At 43.2% G+C, this 20,761-nt stretch overlaps 2 protein-coding genes across 9 annotated transcripts in view; one reads left to right on the top strand and one right to left on the bottom strand.

Annotated features, from left to right (window-relative positions):
- Window positions 1-186: 186 nt before the first annotated feature.
- On the bottom strand, window positions 187-12,812 carry Znf740 (zinc finger protein 740). 3 transcript variants are annotated; one of them, XM_013159219.3, is made up of 7 exons: window positions 12,630-12,812; window positions 11,305-11,815; window positions 7,552-7,701; window positions 5,847-5,936; window positions 5,272-5,395; window positions 4,874-4,992; window positions 187-3,437 (listed from the first exon to the last, which is right to left on the bottom strand). In XM_013159219.3, exons 2-7 carry the CDS (start codon window positions 11,311-11,313, stop codon window positions 3,348-3,350), a joined length of 582 nt encoding a protein of 193 aa, XP_013014673.1. In that variant the 5' UTR covers window positions 11,314-11,815; window positions 12,630-12,812; the 3' UTR covers window positions 187-3,347. The 3 variants fall into 3 exon arrangements, with proteins under 3 accessions (XP_013014673.1, XP_003476078.2, XP_013014672.1); XM_003476030.5 differs by having other exon boundaries at window positions 11,504-11,815; XM_013159218.3 differs by lacking the exon at window positions 12,630-12,812 and adding an exon at window positions 12,050-12,218 and having other exon boundaries at window positions 11,504-11,815.
- The window catches only part of Csad (cysteine sulfinic acid decarboxylase), a 33,024-nt gene continuing 24,386 nt past the window's right edge, over window positions 12,124-20,761 (top strand). For 2 of the 6 annotated variants that reach the window (XR_010049291.1, XM_005006451.4), the window contains exon 1: window positions 12,596-12,735. The gene's annotated coding sequence lies outside the window, so the exon portion shown is untranslated. The other 4 variants (XM_003476264.5, XM_013159213.3, XM_013159214.2 and 1 more) reach the window with 4 other exon arrangements.

Genomic DNA, 20,761 nt, shown 5'->3' with positions numbered 1-20,761 from the left:
TCAGGCTTGCCAGGCAGGTGCTTAGGCCACTGAGCTAAATTCCCAGGCCCCGAGAAGGGGGAATTTTAATAGGGTGCTGGAAATTGAGGGATCAGTCATATTAGGGAGAGGAAATGAAAACCATTAAAACCACTCCGGCCCCTAGTGAAAAAGCTTCACCAAAGGATAGTCTTCTCAAAAAGCAGATGGAATGTAGAAAAGCCCCCCTCTTTTTATTTAAATATCCTAAATATATCACGAAGGAACGTACACTGCACTTTAATAGTAAAAAGATACAAGTTTATAACATCTTATAAAAACTACCATTTAAAAGTGATCCTGTTCATTTAACAGTCCCTTCCCCCATAGCAAAATAAGTATATTAAAAAAAGAAAAAGGTGGAGAGGGAGGGTAAAGGGGAATTCTTGAAGACAAAAGCTCCAGGGCCACAGCAGAGGCAAAGAGCATCTGGGAGAGTTAAAAGTTGTGGTGGGCTCCACTCATTTAACCTCTCCAATACCAAGCCATGGGGCACATCAGTAGCTAAGTGATGACAAGAGGCTGCTGCAGACAAAAGAAAAGAAAAGAAAAGAAAAAAGATAGTGTGCTGGGAAGGGCACAGCTGGTTGGGCCTGGTACAGGAATCCACCCAGAAATGGGCACTATCTTTCCCAGGCCCCCCAGCTGCATGTCCTGCTCTCAGAGGCTGCCCTGGCTTCACTTCTCTGCACTCCAAACACCCGCTAAGGCATCTTTCCAGCTAAGGAAGGGTGGTCCTGGTCTGTGGGTTCTCTGGGGTAGAAGTGGGAGCTCCTGGGTCTCCTCACACACCCATTGCCCCAGAACATCAGCACCTGAACTGGACTAATCATCTGCTCCTGAGCCTTGGCAGGGCCAGCACTGGTACAGCCATTTACACGCATGCTCAGAAGCTCTACCCATCCACCAAGGCAGGAAGTTGACGTCCTCGGGAGCACACTCGGACTCAGCACATTCATATACTTAGGGGTACAAGTCACTCATGATTCTCTTCACACACCCACCATCCCAGAAAGATCAGTTCTAAGTGGCAGGGACAGGGCTTCTACTTTCTTTCTTTTTTTTTAATTGGTACTGGGGATCGAACTCACGACTGCCTGCTTGCAAGGCAGGTGCTTATGCTGCTGAGCTAAATCCCCAGCCCTAAGGGCTCCTACTTTCAAAAGCACTTTTGGGAGAATAACTTTCTCAGTTATCCTCCTTCCCAGAGTTGAACGACAGAACCATAGCCTTAGCAGAGCCCTCTAATAGGAAGGGGGCTGGCTCACTTGCAGACATATGCCCCTGCTTACAAGGACCACAAGCGGATCCAAGAACCAGGGTGTAGATTGTGGACATTAAATAGGAGTGTCAACATAAAGCTAGAACACATGGCAGCAAACATTCCTCAGCGTCTCCTCCAAAGGAGCTCAGATACCATCAGAGACAAGCTATAAAGGATACCACATCTCCTCCACTCTTCTCTGAAATATTTCTCCCTCAGAGGAATGATCTCTTCTCTACCCTTACGAATCCCTAGAATGGTAGAGCCAGGAGTTCACTGCTGTTGCCTATTCCCTACATTTTCTAGGCGATGAATCATACTTCCTGGTGCCATTTCAGATACCATCAAGAGTTTGGGGCTCAGGTTTAACCAGTCTCCATGATTACTCTTAGGACAGTCCCCCACATCACCTGTGAGGGTAAGCCATAGGGGGAGGTCAACCAAACACTGGAACCTGTTATAAGGATCCTTTTTTTTTTTTTTTTTTAGTAGGAAGAAAGAGGGTCTTTTATTTCATCTTAGAAAACTCACACACGCAAGTTCTGGTTTGGGTCATAAACACCCACCCAACTAGCCTGATGTACTGATCTGAAAAAAGCCTTATTGAACAAAGCTCTTCTGCTCCCTAAATGAATTCTTCAGCTCCTGCTGGCACCTCAAGCTCCTTTCAGGTGTGGGTGGGAGGCAGCTGTTTAATGTTCATCTCCCTTAGGCCAAGGGCCAGAGAAGGGTCTGGTTCCTTTTGTATCTCCAAGCATACAGATAAGAACACTCATGTTCCATACAAACACCTGATCACTTTTCTTGGGGGGACATGGTGGTGGTTTTGGAGCAGAGAGGAACAAAGAATATGATTAAGAATAAAACCCACATTAGGTTTTCCCCTCTGGTCCTTTCTCTGCAACACTCTTCATGCCCCATTCTTTGCTGGGTGCGACAGCTGCTAAAGAGGTGGCCAAGTTCTTGTTTTTTGAGGCCAAAGGCCACATCCCTACCTCCTTTACCTGAATACAGTGATAGGACTTGGCAGGAAGAACTGTACCTACTGCTCAGCAGATGGTCAAGGGCTGCCAAATTTGTTTCCTAAATAGCTGTAAGCCAACTTGGGACTAGTCCTGGGTTGTCTCTAAGACGGTACAAGGAGAGAACTCCTTTGAAAATGACTCCTTGCTCAACATCTCTGTCTGGCTTTAGGAGTCAATGACAGTGAGGTAGCCACAAACCACATCCAAGACCAATGGCCCAGAGAGAAGGAAAGGGCTTTGTCGATCCCTCTCACCCAAGTTTCCTCCAAAAGGCACTTGAGCTGACCTTATCGGGTACCAGTGTGGCACAGGCCATTACAACACCCATGGGCACAACTCTTGCTCTTCTGAGGAGGTAAGAGGTACTGCCCACTCTTCTTGGATCCAGCCCTTGTCTGCTCTTCCCAGTTTTCCTTTTGTTTCTACAGTGTATATGAAGGCCAACTTAAGTTCGGCTGCCATCCCTGATCCTATTCTCCCTCAAAAAGGAGATGAGATGCAGGTCTGTGGAATACTGAGATCTACTGCAACTAAAAACTCAATTTGGGGAGAGGGCAACTATAGTCCCTACTTTGGACCAGGACTTTATGCCTCCAGATTACCTGCATCTACAGTTTACCTGCTGAACCTAAAGAGGCTTTTGGATAAACAAAACAAAACAAAAAGAAGACAACAAACTCCTTTCCCCAATTTTTTCCACTTCAGCTGCCAGCTGGAGTCCAATGTTGTGGGAGCCACACTTTAGTCTTGGTCCTACACCATTAAGTCCCCATCTATGACCTCAGCCAAGGGTCCAGGGACTAGCTCCCTTACACCCAGGAATGCCGTAGGAACTTGCCGAGATACTCATAGTCTCAGATTATTTACAGAGCACAGGCTCTGGAGTCACTGTCCCCCGAAGCATTCTTCTGGCCTCCTGGGTCCACTCTGCCAGGAGGGGGACAGGTCAGATGAGGTGGTGGTGGGACCATCAGACCAGAGAGGGTGCATTCTTCAGTAGGTTCTTCTGATCACTCCCACCACCCAGGGCCCCTTTGCACCTATAGAGAAAACTGCCCGTCGGAAGTCTTGGACTGACACCCTTGGCACATCCGTTTGTGTCTGAGTAATCGATCTGTCCGAGAAAAACACTGAGAAGAAAGGACAATAAGTGCCTGAGAGAAGAAACAGCTGTCTGTTAATCAGCTTATACCTCACCCATGCAAAGCACATGTGTAACATTCTACGTTCCCTTAGGATGTGCATAGATGCATGAGCACAAAGTGGTTAAGAATGTAGGTATAGGGCTGGGGATTCAGCTTAGCGGCATAAATGCCTGCTTTGCAAATGCATGGTCGTGAGTTTGATCCCTGGTACCGATTTAAAAAAAAAAAAAAAAAAAAAAGAATGTAGGTATAGCAGCTGGGTATGTTGGTGCACACCTGTAATTTTAGCCCCCAGGGGGATTACTGCGAGTTTGAGGCTAGCCTGGGCTATATAGTGAGTTCAAGTCTAGCCTGAACAATTAAGACTTTGTCTCAGAAAACCAAAAACAAAACCAACCAACCAATAAGACACTGGAGCTAGCATGCCTGCTTCTATCATTTAAGAGTGATCCTAAGTAAGTTAAAGGTCCTTACTCTGTATGATCACCTGTAACATTAATCCCTACTCACAGCAGAGCTGCTTTTTCAATGAATACTGAGTATCTATCTCAAGCAGATATAGTTCTTGGAACTGAGGACTGAGTGGAGACCAACAGACACAAAGCTTTTCTCAAGGGAGTTTCACTCTAATGCTCTGAAGATTCAGTAGGAGTGTGAAACAAAGCTTAAAACCTAGAAAAGCAACCAGAAAGTATCAGCTACTATTATTTCTTATTTCTTATCTTTCATTCTTATCTTATTTTGATCATAACACCATTTTCTAATCAGATCAGGCACTGACCCTGAGGGCAAAGATTCTATCTCCTCTTCCAAACTACATGAGTTCCAATGTTGGATTGAATTCTGACTCTGGGTCTGCAGAGTCCCTAAGAAGCTTAACTTTTCTGAATTCCAATTTCCCCATATGTCAAATGAAGGCAATACAATCACCTTATGGAGCCAATATGAACTTTAAAAAAAAAAAAAAAATCTGTGAGGCTGAAGATACAGCTCAGCTGTGTAAGAGTCTGCTTGGCAAACACAAGGTCCTGAGCTCAATTTCTGGTGCCAAAAAACAAAACAAAATAAAACAAAACTCAACACTGATTTGCTAAAAAAAAAAAAAAAAAAAAAAAAAAAAAAATCTGTGCAAAGCACGTTCTCACAAAGCCTTCCTCAAAGGAGTTGCACTCTAATCTTGTGAAGATTCAGTGTAAGAGTGTGAAATAAAGCTTAAAACCTACATAAGCTTAGCAGTGTTTAAGAAATGCTATTATTATAATAGTCCCATGACCCTATTTCTATGATCTGTTGCACACAGTCAGAAATGCATTTCACATTGAGATATAAATCTACTATGCCAGGTGGCCCCTTCAGACAGCAACAGGGATGGAAGTTTATGTGTGGTGCTATAGTGGAGATGGCTGATGTGTAAGCTTTACCTGATGACATCGTTCACACTGGTAAGGCTTTTCACCACTGTGTACACGCTTGTGGCGTTCCAGGTGGTACTTCTGGATGAAGCGCATATCACAAATATCACACTCAAATGGTTTTTCACCTGGCCCAGGTGGAGAAAGAAATGTCAGGAGGTATATATGACAGGGATTGCATCCCAGTTATCTTCCCATATACCTAGCCTATCATATATGTGGAAGAGTCCCCAAAGCTGCTATCTTGAGATAGTGGCACACAGTCATGCATTTTATTTCCTTTGCTTATCCTCTTCCTCCACTTCTAATATTTCCCCTGGAAAATAAATCCAACTAGGCAGTAACATATCCACATGAAATACAAGCTACAGATTATCTGCCCCTTTGAATACAAGCTAGAGTCTTACCAGTGTGAATAAGGATGTGCCTCTTCAGGTGATAACTGCTCCTAAAGGCTCCAAAGCAGTGCTCACAAATAAAATTTTTTGGAATCTTTACTTGGAAAGAACCATTTTGTTCCACTACCACCACCTGGGGGCAATAATCAGGCATGTTATGTCATGTTGGTGTCTTCCTAGAGACCACTGTACTATGGGTTGACTTTAAGCTGCCAGATGAAGACTCACTCTGATGTGATCCAAAGGGGCTACCATCACTCATCTTCCTTAGAGTTAAAAGCTCTTCCGGGGAAGGAGGTGGAGTAGGTAACCTGCCTTCATCTTCACAGCCAACACGCTGAGTGTGACCTCAGCTTGTGCTGGCATACTCTTGCCATAGGGCCACAGTGCAGACACAATCCTAATCTGTAACCTGTACCAAGAATGTTTCAGCAAGGGTAGGTATCAACTACCGAAGTGGTCTCTGGCTGAAATCGAGGGATACACTCACTGGCTATGAGGGACCAAAGTGTTCAGAGAAAGTTCCAGGGTGAGTCAGTAGGAAGATTACCCCAGCCCAATTGGCAAAGTACCCCATTACCTGCCTTTTTAACAGTCTTTTTTGAATGAGAGGCCTCAGCCAAGCTGTCATCATCTTTGCGGCTCCGGGACTTATCACTGTCTTTTCGGTGGCCCTTCAAAGACAAATTAAATCTAAACTCACAGTCCATTTTAGAAAAACAAACCAAATGCTTCTTTTGCTCTTCTCCTTTTGTTCTTGTTGCTTTTGCTGTCTTCCACTGCTATGAACTGTTGCCTCTCTGCCATGTGCCACCCTGCCTTGTAGTCAGCTGATTATGGACTGAAACCTCTACAAACTGTGTTTGAATTGTAGGAGGTCCAAAATAGTGATATCCTGGATGATGAAGTGTCTGTGCCAAATGCTCTACTCCTGTCTATAGACTGCAGGTCCAGAAAACGAGGGAGTATTTAACCCACCTCCTCTCAGCTGGGCAGCCCCACTCCTTTGCATAGGTAATTCTTTAACTGTGATCCATTGGGAAGGTATGGGGCTTAGTGTTCCAGAAAGATACCCTGCACTTCTCTGAACTGCTGGGCTTGTCTATGGCCATACCACCCTGAACGCGTCCGATCTCATCTGAACTGCTGGGCTCAATGAGTCCTTTAATAACAGCTGGAACAACACAGGCTAAGAATTGTATTCTCAAGTGTATAGTCTATTATGTCTTCTTTCTTTCTAATACAAATATTAAAGTATTCTGAAACTTCATGAAATAAAAATCTTACAAATATCTAATGAGATACAAATATTTAATGAAATGAATATTCATTAAAGAAACTGTCTACTTCCTCTTTCTCTAAGGAAGTGTATCGAATCTGCAAGCACTGATTAGCAAGTTCTCATCTATCACACTAGTTCTTTTCTCTTAGAAGAATGGAAAACATACACTATATCATGGAACCAAAATATAAGTAAGTTATATCATTGATTGTTTTTAAGTATTTTCAGCCAAGTCATACTCAAGTATCAATTTTCAAAAAAAATCATCAAAGCATTAAGCTTAGATTTGTAACTGTACTTTGAAATTCATTGTTTGCTGTAAGTCTGAAAAATCTAAAATTCTATATTCAATATATATGTACACGTGTGTGTTATATATATACATATATATTTTTTTCCCTCAAAGCACTGAAATTGAATGTTTATTTTTTATTTATTTTTTTTGGTACCAGATCAAACTTGTGACTTTACGCTTGCCAAGCAGGTGCTTACACCACTGAGCTAAATCCTTGGCCCTGAATGTTTTTTTATTTTTTTATTTTTATCAGTACCAGGGATTGAACTCATGACCGCACACTTGTAAAGCAAGCGTTTATGCCCCTAAGCTAAATCCCAAGCCCCTTCAATGTTTTTTTAAAAAGTGACTTTTTTCTCCCTTTTTTTATACTGTTCCATATTCAAATGAAAGATTCAATATGGTACAAAGAAAAAGAAACCAAATGTTACTGACAATTTATAAATGAAAACAAAGCAGGAGGCCTAAAGATGAAGAGCAAGTACTCATTCACCTCCGTTCTGTGTGCCCTAGCTGCATGTAGGGGCTGGGGATTTAGCTCAGCGGCATAAGCGCCTGCCTTGCAAGCAGGCAAGTCGTGAGTTGGATCCCCGGTACTGATAAAAAGGAAAAAGACAAAAAAAAAAGAGCTGCATGTGGAGAGATCTTCCTTCACTCTCTAAAATGCCATTTACTTGCTAGCTGGCTACCATATGGGACTCAAGTGCTGTACCTGGCTTGAGCACCTCAACACATCAGGGCTGCCTGCCCGCTCGCCATTCTCAGTTTGCTTGTTGGCGATTGGGCTGAGCATCATCTTCTTGCTGGCTGCAGTAGGGACCAAACTCACTCCTGCCAGGCCTTCACAAGCCAGCAGACTTGCCTGTGTGAAAGAAGATGAATATAGGTCAGGGTCCTGGCGGGGCGGGGTAAGACCAATTTCACACCCAGCATCTCTCCAGGAAATGTCCCTCCTCACCAGCTAACCTTGCACTCTGGAGGAGTTATCCCTACTTCATCTCACCAGGATTCAGGGTTCCTTTCTGTTGTAATGACCACTGAGCAGTTTGAGTTGATAATCAAGGGGTATGGGTATTATCTACCACTGGTACTGTGACAGTACAGTGTCTGGCTACACATTCTTCTGAAGGCGTTTCTACATTTCACCTGTAAGTGGGTACAGGGTCTGTCCAGCTGACCCACTGAAACGGGAGACTCCTCAGGGATTCTCCTCCTCTTTCTTATAGTCCTCACCTTTGAAATGCACTTCTGACTGGTGGACCTTGTTGGACTGGTGGACATGTATCTGTATTTCTCACCCACCTTCAGATTTTAAATTCCTTAAGTTCTTCTGATTACAGCTGATATAAATTTAAATTATCTGGAATGACTTTGGAGTTAACACACAATTTCTTTTGACCTCTTTAGGTTATTACTATGTGCATGTATGCCTACATTTTTTCCCTTGCCCTACCTAAAACTAAAAATATTACTTAAGGGTTTGAGACAGGGTAGCCTTGAGCTTATTATTTAGCCCAGCCTGGCCTTGAACTCAGTCATCCTACTGCCTCAGCCTCCGAGTACTGGGACTGCAGGCCAATGCCACCATGCCTGGCTACTTAAGGGATATTTAAACAAATAATATAACCCCTTTTTACTACTACTGTCTTCAGACTTGTTTAACTATCTCAAAAGCAAGCAAACAAAAAAACCAAAAAACCAAAACACAAACATGTTAGTAAAAAAAATGTTTTTTTGGTACTGGGGATGGAACCTAGGGTTCTGCACTGAGTTACACCCCCATCACTTTTTAATTGTATGTGTGTGTATTTTTTTCCATTTTGAGACGAGGTCTCACTATGCAGTTCAGGCTGGCCTTGAGCTCACTTTGTAGCCCAGGCTGGTCTCGAACTCGCAAGGATCCTCCCACCTCAGCCTTCTGAGTGTTGAGATTACAGGCGTGAGCCACCACGCCTGGCTATGTGTGTGTATTTTTGAGACAGGGTCTCTTTATACAGTTCAGGCTGACCTTGAACTCACTTTGTAGCCCAGGCTGGTCTTGAACTTGCAATGATCTTTCTGCCTCAGCCTCCCAAGTGCTGGGATTACAGGAGTACATCACCATACCTGGCTTTAGAGTTGGGGTCCTGTTATGTAGCCCAGGATGGCTTTGAACTTCTGGCAATATGTCTGCCTCAGCCTCCCAAGTGCTGGGAATTACAAGCATGTGCCACCATGCCTGGCTTCCCCAAGGGTTTTTACAAAGCTTAATTTTTAGCCAGGTATGGTTTCTCAAACCTATAATCCTAATGCTCAGGAAGCTGAGACAGGAGCACCCTGAACTATAAATTTAGATTTTTATTTTTTTGAGACAGGGCTGGCCTTGAACTCACAACTATCCTCCTCCCTTAGTTTCACAAATGCTGGGATTACAGGCATGCATCACCATGCCCTGCTCAAATTTAGGTTTTTTTTTGGTACCGGGGATTGAACTCATGACTGCACGTGATTGCAAGGCAGGCACTTATGCTGCTGAGCTAAATTCCCAGCTCTCAGATTTATATTCTGAGACAGGGCCTTATTAAATTGCTCAGGCTGGACATGAATTTGTAATCTTCTTCAGCCTCCTGTGATGCTGGGACTATAGGGATGATCATAATCAGCTGAAGAAAAACTTTAAAATGTATTTTTTCTTTTTTTGATACCAAGTATCACACTCAGGGCCTCACTCTTGCCAGGTGGGTGCTGCACCAGCCCAGGAGTTGAAAATCTTAATTTTGTAATCTTGGATGGATTATTCCATCTTTTACGCTTCAGTTCGCCTAAATCAAAGATGCCTGTCATAGTGCCCATCCTCACAGGGTTGATAAGAATTGAACTGAAGATGTAAAATGCTTAGCAGTGCTTAGCACAAGGCTAGTGCTTGATGAAAGGCAGCCTTTTCAGAGCAAGGTCCAATGGAGTTGGCTGCACACAGACAAAGGAAAAAGCCAAAGGGTTGCTACGTGTGTGGAGAGGAGGAAGCTGTATATGCAGAAGCAGCTGGAAGAAAGCCAATTACATGATAATCAGGCTGCCATCTTGGTGAGGCTGGTAGGGACATTCCTTGGAAGAAAGCTAGAAGCAGCTCTGGGGATATGTACCTAGCAGCTTTTCTGCCCAGAGGACTATAATAGCCTGTGTGTCACCTTGGATCACCAACTCAGTTCTCTCCACAACTGATCGCAAACTGAACTGGACCAGAACTCAATCAAATTTCTCCATGAAGTCATCAACAGTGAATGTGATGCAGTTCTCACTCAACTCAGTTTGTGACCAGAATTGTGGAGAATCAAGTTTCTGAACTGAAGCACCACTGTATTTTGTTACCTTGTCCTCTAATCCACCTTCCACCTCCATGACAATACTTTCTTTTTTTTTAATGGCAGAGATTAAATGGATTTTTTTATGCAGAGATTAAACAGAGTCTTATACACGCCAGGAAAGCACTCTGCCACCGTGCTATACCTTTAGCCCTTTTTGAGATGGCGTCTCATTATGTTGTCTAGCATAGCCTCACACTTTTGATGCTTTTCCCTGTCTTAAGAAATGAAAACTGCAAGTGTGCAGTCACTCACAATTACCTTCTAAATACAAAGATTTGATATTCTGTTGCTTAACATTCTTTGCAGAGCTTCTTTTTTTGTCTTTTTCTTTTTTATCAGTACCAGAGGTCAAACGCAGGACCACACACTTTAAAATCCCCAGCCCCTGCAGAGTTTCTATCTCCTACAAAACCTAATTTCTTAGCAAGGTATAAAAGGCCTCTGAATTACACTCTGCCTTCTCTCACCAAGAAACAACTCTCTTGCCCATTATCACAACTGCCATTACATATTCCATTGAACTACCTCCAGTACCGTAAAGCTCAGTGCATCCTCCTATACCTCTAAGCCTCTGCTCACAGTTTCCCTTGGGTGAATGACCTTCTCTGCTTGTTTAGAAAAGTCCTATGCATCCTTCAAACAACTTCTCATTCTTCCATCTAGGCAGAAGTGCCATTCTGTAGTATATATAACTCTACTCTTACACATTCCTTCAATCAACACTATGCAAGGCCTTGTGAATATAAAAATAAGTACATTATCTTTCCACTTCTCAACTCAGCTAGCCTGGAAGCTTATTGGGAATTAGGACAATCTTACTCATCTTTGTAGCCTCACAATGTCTTGCATGTAACAGTTCAATAAATTCTTGTTAAAAAACAAAAAACAAGGGGCTGGGGATTTAGCTCAGCGGCATAAATACCTGCTTTGCAAGCAGGCAGTCATGAGTTCGATCCCCGGTACCGATAAAAATGAAAAAAAGACAAAACAAAACAAAAAATGAAACGTATACCCAACTATCCACCACTCCCTTATTCCCAACATTTAATATACCAAATGGACACTGAGTACATGTTGCTTTGCCAATGTCCCCCCAGTGCCTGTGATGCAGTATGGCCTACCTCCTTCATTTGACTGGAAGCTCCCTGAAGGCAGGGGCTGTGGCCTGTCTCCTTTCCTTCCTCTAGATTTCCCCCTGGTGCTTAATACAGAGCTTGGCTCACTGGGGTTGGTCAATATTGTTGACTAAGGCAGCATTCAAGAGTGAATCTGCAAACAGGCTTCCCAGTGATCTTGAAGGAGGACTCTAGAGCTTTTTACCTGAGCCATGCTGATTTTTCACTTAATGGAACCCAAAAGTTCAGGAGTTCCTTGAACCAGCTTTCCTTAAGACTCTGCTGTTTGAAGAACTGTCACCAAATCACGGTAATAGCTCCATGTCCTTTCAGTCCTGCTGCCATATTGACCTGCGTTTGTCTTCCAAAAGAACTTAAGTGTCCTCTGAAGGGAAAACAGGTGTTTCAAGAATCCCTAGTTTCTGTCTGGTTTCTGCCTATTGTTTGAAGAAAGCAAAGACTGTCTTGGTTTTCCAGTTAAATTCTCTTGATGAAGCTCCTGATGTGTTCCAGAAACCTGAAATCAGAAAGGGAGACAGGTCCCTGAAATGCAACATCCTCAGGTCAAAAGCCCTGTAACTTGCTTTTTTTTTTCTGGCTAAGCACTCTGTGATGTTCAGAAAGAGGACTAGTTAGGAAGTTTCCTTTCTAGGTCAGGAGGTCTCCTGGGCAAGGAGACTCTAACAGAAGCAAAAGTAAGTGGGTCTTCCTATGGAAGAACTCTGCCAACAGGCCAGCTGCTTGGATTTACCATCTTAGGACTTGAAGAAAGGGGCGGAGGCCCTTCAGCGTTTTTGTGCCAAGTGGGCAGGTCTGCAAAGCTGGTACTCCCGAGAGGCGGGCAGAGCCGGGGTGGAGGAAGGTTCGGGGGCCATTGCTGGGTGCCGAGGCGGTGGGCAGACAGCGGACTAGCAGTGCCCCCAGGTGAGCGTTCTCCAAGTTCACCTGAAGGTACGAAAATTCGCTGCAGAGGTGGAGGGCGGGCAGCTGAAGCCGAGAGCTGCGCGGCACGTCCCTCCCTCCTGCCAGCTAGGCAGCCGCAGGACGGGCCACGCCGATCCGAGAGCCAGAAAACGCAGAGCACCACGCGAGGTGCGTGCTCGCGCCCGCGTCCCCTCCAAGCGAGCCCCCCTTTCCTGGGCCGGGGACGCGGCGGCACGCGCGGGCGGGCGGGCGAGAGGCGGTGCGCGCGCGAGGCTCCCTCCCTTAGCCACGCGCCCTTCCTCTCTTCCCCTCCCCTCCCCCTTGCCGCTCCGTGTCCACGGCCAGCGAGCAGCTGAAGCGCTGCCGTCCGCCCGGAGGACGCTGCGCTTCCCGAGGCTTGCGCCTACCTGCCAGGCGCGGCCTCTCGCTGTCTTCCCCGCTGCGCGGCGCCTCCTCCAAACCCCAGCATACAGTGCCAACCCCGCCGCCGTCGCTGCCCCCGCCGGGACCGAGGCAAGTTTACAAACACCAACCCGGGGCCCGTTTCCCCGGAAGCACTTCCCCCTCCCCTTCGTCCTCTCCGCCGAGCGGCAACATCCACTTCCGGGCTCAGGAGCCTGGACAGGCTGGGGCAGGCAAAAAGGAGGTGAGGTTGGGGACACGCAGAGCGCTGCAGCTGGCGAGTGGGTGGGGCGGCGCACGGGAAGATGGGAGGGGGCGTGCTGAAGAATTGGCGCTTGCGCAGTGAGGCGGACGAGCTCTGACCGCCATTTTGAATGAGGGCAATAATTAAGGCCCGGAAATCTCTGGGCACCAGAGGCTGTTCAGTGTGGCTTAAAGGTTGGGGAGCTAGTGGAAACTCCTGAAGAAGCTCTATTTCTCAGCCTTCAATCACGGGGCCAGACGCCCCAAGTAGAAGCCAGCATAGTTTGTACTCTCGATTTTTTCACTTAAATCTGCAGGGTTGTCATCATTCTCTAAGCTTGCCATTGGAATTATCTTCTAGATGTTGAGGTCTGCTAGTGCTTTTTTTTTTTCAAAGCCCTGCCCATTGCGCTCAACCACAACCTGAAAATGAGTGCTTTCTCAAGGGCTGTTCTTCAGTTTTCCGAGGCTGCCCAGTTTGTGTCCCCACAAAAGCTAGAAGCCTCCTACATTTACACCTTTATTTCAGGCTGTCTGGTTGTGGTCTCCTCACTGCAGCCCTCCTGCCTGCGGGACTCCCCGCAATAGCAGGCTACTCTTGTTGGAGACTGCCCTGCAGGTTGGACTGTGCCAGCTTGCACTGGGATAAGGGAAAATTGAGCCTATCTCACCTGTAGGCCTTAGGAGGGGCCCTCTTAGAGATGGAAGTGTCGATTTAAGTTCCAACTTCTGCTGTAGATGGTATCATGTTGTGAGTTTAGCAGAACTAATGGTAATATTGAAAGAAAAGTAATTTTAGCCGGGCGTAGCGGCTCGTGCCTGTAATCCGAGCACTTAGGAGGCTGAGGCAGGAGAATCGTTGCGAGTTCGAGACCAGCCTGGGCTACAAAGTGAGCTCAAGGCCAGCCTGAACTGCATAGAGACCTTGTCTCAAAAAGACCAAAAAAAAAAAAAAAAAAAAAAAAAAAAAAAAGGAAGAAAGGAAAAGTAATTTTATAATGAAAAAAGACAAGGATTTCCAACAATATTTTGTACCCAAATTTTGTTTTCCTAAGCCCTGTACACTGGTAAACAGTGAAAGGAATTTTCTTGTGCTCTTAGGATCATCCTAAAGTTGAGACAAAATGAAAAGAGAAAGAAAAGTCACCACAATTTTTTTTTAAAAGATGGTCTTGCTATGTAGTTCTTGTTGCAACTTGAACTCACTGTGTTGTCCAGCTGGGACAACTTGCTGCGATTTCTCCTCAGCCTCCCAAGTGCTGGGATAACAGGTGTGAGTCATCACACCTGGCTAGAAATTAATTGAAGAAAAAGTTTATACGTTTACCAGTCCAGTAAAAAAATATAAAAGCTAAAAATGTTTATAATCTCCCTATTATTCTATGCTTCTGATAATCTTGTTAGCTTGATATACTCTATACCAGACTTCTGCTTATATAAAAACATTTTTTCCTCAGGGATATTTGTTGAGTACCTATAATATGCCAGTGTATTTTTAAATTTTTTTTTTTTTTTACTTTTGGGAGGGGTTCTGGGAGTCAAACTGAGGACCTTGCACTCACTAGGTAAGTGTTTATGCCACTGAGCTATATCTCTAGCCCTGTGCCAGTGGTATTTTAAACATGTATACCAGTTCTTTCCACTCCCAACCTTTTGTGGTATTGGAGAGGAACCCAAGGCCTCTCTTGTCTGCACATGGTGCTAGGACTGTAGTCCATCAGTTCACTGTTTCTTTTTCTTTTTTCCCCACCTGTGCTGGGAATGGAATGGTAGGAATCAATCCCAAGCTTTGCTGATGTTAGACAAGAGGTCTGCCACTGAACTATATCCCCAGCCCCATGCATAATTTTTAAAAATTATTTCATAGGGGCTGGGGATTTAGCTCAGCGGCATAAGTGCCTGCCTTGCAAGCAGGCAGTCGTGAGTTCGATCCCTGGTACCGATAAAAAGGAAAAAGACAAAAAAAAATTATTTCATAACAAGAACTGAGCAAAGCTGGGACCGGTTGAGGCAGGAGGGTTTTTGAACCAATGAATATGGGCAATATAGTGAGACTGTCTCAAAAAAGACAAAAAATCTGTAAAATTGTACAGAATTGGCTAGATTAGGGTAGTGCACACATGTAATTCCAGCACTCAGAAAACTAAGGCAGAAGGATCTCTGTGAGTTCTAGGCCAACCTGGTCTTCAGGTAAGTTCAAGGAAAACTTGAGCTACATAGTGAGACCCTGTTTCAGAAAGTCAAAAACAAAAAGAATTGCACACATTTCCAATTTATGTTTATTTTATTTATATAGTTTCATCTAATGAACTTCTAGGTTCTTGTTTTTTTCTTTTAAACAATGCTATAATGAACTTCCATGTATAGTTTTTAATTTTTTTGTATTTGTAGATATTGCCTTTAAAATTTTAAGAGTCTGAAATTGAATTTCAAAAGTTTGTAGCAAAACTGAATGTACACATTCATTTAGGACCATGTGTGAATGTCCCTAATTCTACTAGGTTGGCAATATTGGATGTTGTGCTTTGTGTAGACAGTTACTAATTTGATAAGTGAAAATACTATTTTATTGTTTTAATTTCCATATATTTAATAGTGAAGTTAGCCATCTCTTTTCCTACCTGCCCCCCAATCAAACCCAGGACTGTTTGCCATATAGCTACATCCCCAGCCCTTTTAAAAAAAAATTTTTTTTTTTTTGTGGTACCAGGGATTGAATTTATAACCTTGCACTTGCCAGGAAGGCGTTTATGCTACTGAGCTAAATCCCCACCCCCTCCTCTTTTAAAATTTTGAGATGGAGTCTTGCTGAGTTGCTTAGGCTATAGCCTTCAACTTGTGATCCTGCCTCAGTCTCCTGAGTAGCTGCTCATTTTAATTGTTTTTATAAACTGCCTGTTTATATTCTTTGCCCATAAAAAAAAAGAGTAGACTCTGTGTTACTGATTGACAAAAATCCTCTTTATCTTGTACCTATTACTCTTTTTATCTGTCTTTCAACTTCTTTTATTTATTTATTTTTCTTTCAACTTCTTTTGAGAGCAGAATAGGTGGGGTGGGGCTGTGCTTTGGGCTTTGAATATGCTAAGCAAGTGCTCTACTACTGTGTAATCCCCAGCCTTTTTTTGTTTTTTCATTTTGAGACAGGGTTTTGCTAAGTTGTCCAGGCTGGCTGGCCCCATGCTTGTCATCCTTGTGTCTCTGCTTACTGAGTAGCTGGAATTACAGGCTCCTGGTATTTGTTTTTTGCAGTACTGGGGATTAAACTCAGGGATGCATGCTTACTGGGCAAGTACTATACCACTGAGCCACATCCCCAACCCTTAAACTGGTTTTTAAAATTTATATTGGAAAGGATTGCAAGGAGAGCAAAGACCATCTTTGTGTGTGTGTGTGTGTGTGTGTGTGTGTGTGTGTGTGTGAGAACTCACTATGGAGTCCAGGCTGGCCTTGAATTTGTGATGATCCTCCTGCCTCAGCCTCCCAAGTGCTGAGATTACAGATGTGTACTACCAAATACTGCAACCTGCACCTCACCTTTTTTTGGTCTTTCTGAGACAAAGTTTGGCTGTACAGTTCAGGCTGACCTTAAACTCCCAGTAATCCTCCTGCTTTAGCCTCCCAAGTGTACCACCATGCCCAGATCTGTAAAGACCATTTTGAGAACCACTGGGTAAAATGAGTGAGAAATATAAAACTGAGAGTTATCTTCAACCATTTTAATGCTGTCTATCCTTAACACAGAAATTTAAAAGTTTTATGTTGCTAAATCAGCCTGTGGCTTTTTAGTTTTTTTATTAAAACATTTCTCTGTACTTCCTTCTGATAGTTGTAGATTTTCAGTGTACATCTTCACTTGATCATAGCAAAAGGCTGAGAAGCAACTCAGTGTACATCTTTGTCATAACCATAATTTATTTTTGTACATGTGAAGTAGTGAGAAATGTCATATTTATTTATTTACTTATTTTAATATAACAAAAGATATTTTATTTGGGGAAAAAGATGAGAAAAGAAATTGAGCTTCAGAGCTGAAAGCCCCGAAATGTCAGCTTTAAAAGTGACCAATACTATAGAGATCTGAGCCTAGAAGTGAGAAAATCTGTGACCTAGGGTTGCTCCATGCCACTTTGTAATCTTGGACAAATTAGTTCATTCTTTCTAGCCAAGAGGCAGATAGGAATGAATAAATAAATATTTATTCTAGCTATCTCTAGGAATTTTTTTTTTTTTTTTTTTTTTTTTTTTTTTTTTGTGGTACTAGAGTTTGAATCCAAAGACTTCACTTTAAGCTATATCCCGGCCCTTTTATTTTTTGAGATAGGACCTTGCTTAGTTGCTAAAGGCCCAAGTTGGGCCTCCTGCTGCATTAAATGTACACCACCACACCTGGCTTCTAATGCTTTGTGAGGATTAAATGAGGTAATGGATGAGAATAGGTTTTTTTTAAAGAGAAAAAAAAAAAAACAAAAATCAAGGAATGAACAGTTAAAAAAAAAAAAAGCAAAATGACAACAACAAAACGATGGCAATATAGGATTTCACAATGCAGAGTACTAACCACTATATGATCATGGCAGCAATATAGGATTTCAAAACAAGATGATCGATGATCGGAATTTAACAATGGTTGTTATATTGTATATTGTTCTCAGAGTAATTGCTCAGGCTGAGAAGAGTTTAAATAGGAAAAAAAATCCTTCTCAAATCTAAGTTACTGTTAGTAGAGATTCTTGGTTTATTTAAATCAAATTTAAGCAGAATGGAACATTATTTTCAGTTTGCCTAAGTATGTTCAGCAAATGTTTATAAACTACCTTCGTGCAAGACCCTGAGGGTAGGTTGTATGCACTAGGAGGCTGAGATAGGAGGATCACTGCAAGTTAGAGACCAATCTAGACTACATAATTCAAGGCCAGCCTGAACTACATAACGAGACCAAAAATCACAACAACAAAACAAAACAAACCCTGGGGGAGGGAAGAGGAGAGTGGGGAAGATGGAAACTAACATTTTGGGGGATGCCTATTTCAAATTTGGTGCTTTACTCAAAGATACTCCGTAGTCCTTATTTCCTAGGAATGTACCCTTTAGAACTGGGATAAACCTGCGCATAAAGAGGGTGGTGGGGTGTGTGGATAGTTAGCTAGCACAGAGGCCAGTGTTGGATTTTTTGGTACTGTTTTTTAGTGCCAGGCCTTATGCATACTGAGCATGTACTCTTCCACTGAGATGCACTCACACCAGGCCCAGTGTTTTAAGTTTTCTTTTCTTTTCTTTCATTTTTTTGCAGGGTGGGGGTGAGATAGGGTCTTGATGTGTAGCCCAGGCTGGCCTTGAGCTCATCGTGTAGTCCAGCCTGGCCTCTTAACTACTGAGATTCTCTTGTCTCAGCCTATTTAGTACTGGGATTACTGGCAGACCAACTCTTCACATTCTGATAGACCTGGTTGAAAGCATTTATGAAGCTGAGTGTTGGTGATGCACACCTATGATCTCAGTACTCTGGAGGCTAATGCAGGAGGATTGCCTTGAGTTCAAGGTCAGCCTGAATTACATAGTGAGACCTTGTCTTACCCCTCCACCAAAAAATAAAGCACTTAAGAGGCAGCTGCCCACATCCTTTGCTGCGGGCAGGCTCCCCCTTCTGTGAATGTCCCTATTCCATCACTTACTCCAGTAGTGGTATAATGACTTCTGACCAGTCTTCAACAGACAGCCTCTCTTTGCCTTAGGGAGAGCCTGAGTCTTTTCTCTTGGAAGCCCAATCATGGAGCAGAGTGCAGCAGTCCTGCCAGTCTGTGTGGTGGCATTCATGCCTTCAGTCTCCTTGAAGGCCTCCCTTGCTCGCCAGCTAGCTGCAGCCCCAGGCAGAAGCAGCACCTGGGGCAGTGCCAGGCAGGTAGCAGAAGTAAGCAGTCTGTGTTTGCTGAACAAGCTGAACTCTTTCCCCTCGAGTGTCAGCACAGATTGTGTAATAGAAACGAGCAGGGTCCGGCTCCCTTTGATACTCGTTAGGCCTTTGATGATGGTGGACATTTGTGAGCCTGGCAATGTGTATATTTTGGCATTGTTTTCTTTTCTCTTCCACTACTGGGGATTAAACCCAGGGCATTCTGAACTACACTCCCAGCTCCTCTCATCCTTTTTTGAGGCAGGGTCTCAATAGACAGCCCAGGCTGGCCTGAGTAGCTGGGCTGGTACAGGGATGTACCACCATGCCTGTGTTATATTTTGGTATTTTTGTGGCTCCTTAATTATTCTGTGATCTTTTTTGTTCTTGTTTTAAAATAATCTTGTTTTAAAATTATTTGGTGCTGGAGATTTAGCTCAGTGGCATAAGTGCCTGCCTGGCAAACATGAGGTCGTGAGTTCGACCCCCAGTACCAAGAAAACAAACAAAAAATTCCTTATTTTAGTTATACAAAGTTATTGTATAAAAATTATAAAAACATGGACGTATATAAATAAAATTACAAATATCTATAATTCCAATACCCAGTAACAACCACAGTTAATATTTAGAAGTCTTTTGATCTTTTAAAAAACATGCATGGCAAGTCCCTGCTGATAGGCCTGGTTTCTTCTATGGCTGATGAAAATGTTCTGGAATTAAATTGTGGTGACCAATGTACAACTTGGGAAATACACTAAAAACCACTAAATTACTTTTAAAAAGTGAACTTCAGCCAGGCATGGTAGCACACGCCCATAATCCCAGCACTCAGGAGGCTGAGGCAGGAGGATCATTGCAAGTTCGAGACCAGTTTGGGTTATAATGTGAGCTCAAGGCCAGCCTGAACTGCATAGTGAGACTCTCTCAACAAAAACAAACAAACAAAAAAGTGAACTTCATGGTAAGTAAATCATCTCAGTAAATTTATTCTTTAAAAAGTATAGCATTGTCTTTAAACTGTCTAAAACTATTTCAGACATTCTGCTCTTTTATGGCTAAATGTTTCAGCATATTTTTAAACAATAGGAATATTCTTTTGCATAAGCACAATATAACTGTCAATTAGGATATTAACACTGATTTAATATTGCATAAGCAAAATACAATTGTCAATTAGGATACTAACACTGACTTAATACTAATATTTATGATACTATCCAAGTCAGACTATGTACCAGTTTTTGTTTTGTTTTGTTTTGTTTTGTCTTTTTCCGTTTTATTGGTACCGGGGATTGAACTCAGGACTGCCTGCTTGCAAGGCAGGCACTTATGCCGCTGAGCTAAATCCCCAGCCCCATATGTACCAGTTTTTGGAATGACTTTTTTTTTCTTTGGTTTTGAGACGGAGTCTCACTGCATAGTCCAGGTTGGCCTGAAACTTATAACCCTCTTGCCCTCATCTCCTGACAAACAGTAGTCTTTTTTTTTTTTTTTGTACTGGAGATCGAACTCATGACCATGCACTTGCAAGGCAGGCGCTTATACTTCTGAGCTAAATCCCCAGCCCCCAACAATAGCCTTTATAACAATTTTTTCTTCTTTGTCTAGGAGCCAATCTCAAATTTCAGGTTCGTTTTGGTTGTAATACTTCTAGTTTCCTTCCATCAGGAACAGATATTCAGCTTTTCTGCTATTTTCATGACTTTTTCGGGGTGGTGCTGAGACTGAACCCATGGCCTATCCCATGAGAGACACATGCTGTCCCACTAAGCTACATCTTCTGTCTCCGACATGGATATTTTTGAAGAGGACACGCTAGTTGTTTTCTAGAATGATTCCTCTAGTTTGGGTATAGCTATTGCCTTAGATTTGGATTGTTATGTCTGTGGCAGAAATGTTACGCTAGTGATGTGGTTCTCTGTGCCTCACAAGGCCCATGGTGTCAGTCTGTCCCACTGTTGGTGACGTCAGTTTTTTTTTTTTTTTTTGGTACCGGGG

Source organism: Cavia porcellus, unplaced genomic scaffold, assembly GCF_034190915.1.
Source record: "Cavia porcellus strain 051 isolate PalLab524CR breed Dunkin Hartley unplaced genomic scaffold, mCavPor4.1 scaffold_8, whole genome shotgun sequence".
In the NCBI taxonomy this organism is placed as follows: Eukaryota; Metazoa; Chordata; class Mammalia; order Rodentia; family Caviidae; genus Cavia; species Cavia porcellus.
Note: the sequence above shows the minus strand (reverse complement) of the source record. Positions and strands in the feature narration are given on the sequence as shown.

Coding starts and splice junctions, on each gene's coding strand:
- Znf740 (XM_013159219.3), bottom strand. Junction 5,396..5,846: donor CAAAAAAGACTGTTAAAAAG/GCAGGTAATGGG, acceptor TATTGCCCCCAG/GTGGTGGTAGTGGAACAAAA. Junction 3,438..4,873: donor AGTGTGAACGATGTCATCAG/GTAAAGCTTACA, acceptor CTTTCTTCTCAG/TGTTTTTCTCGGACAGATCG.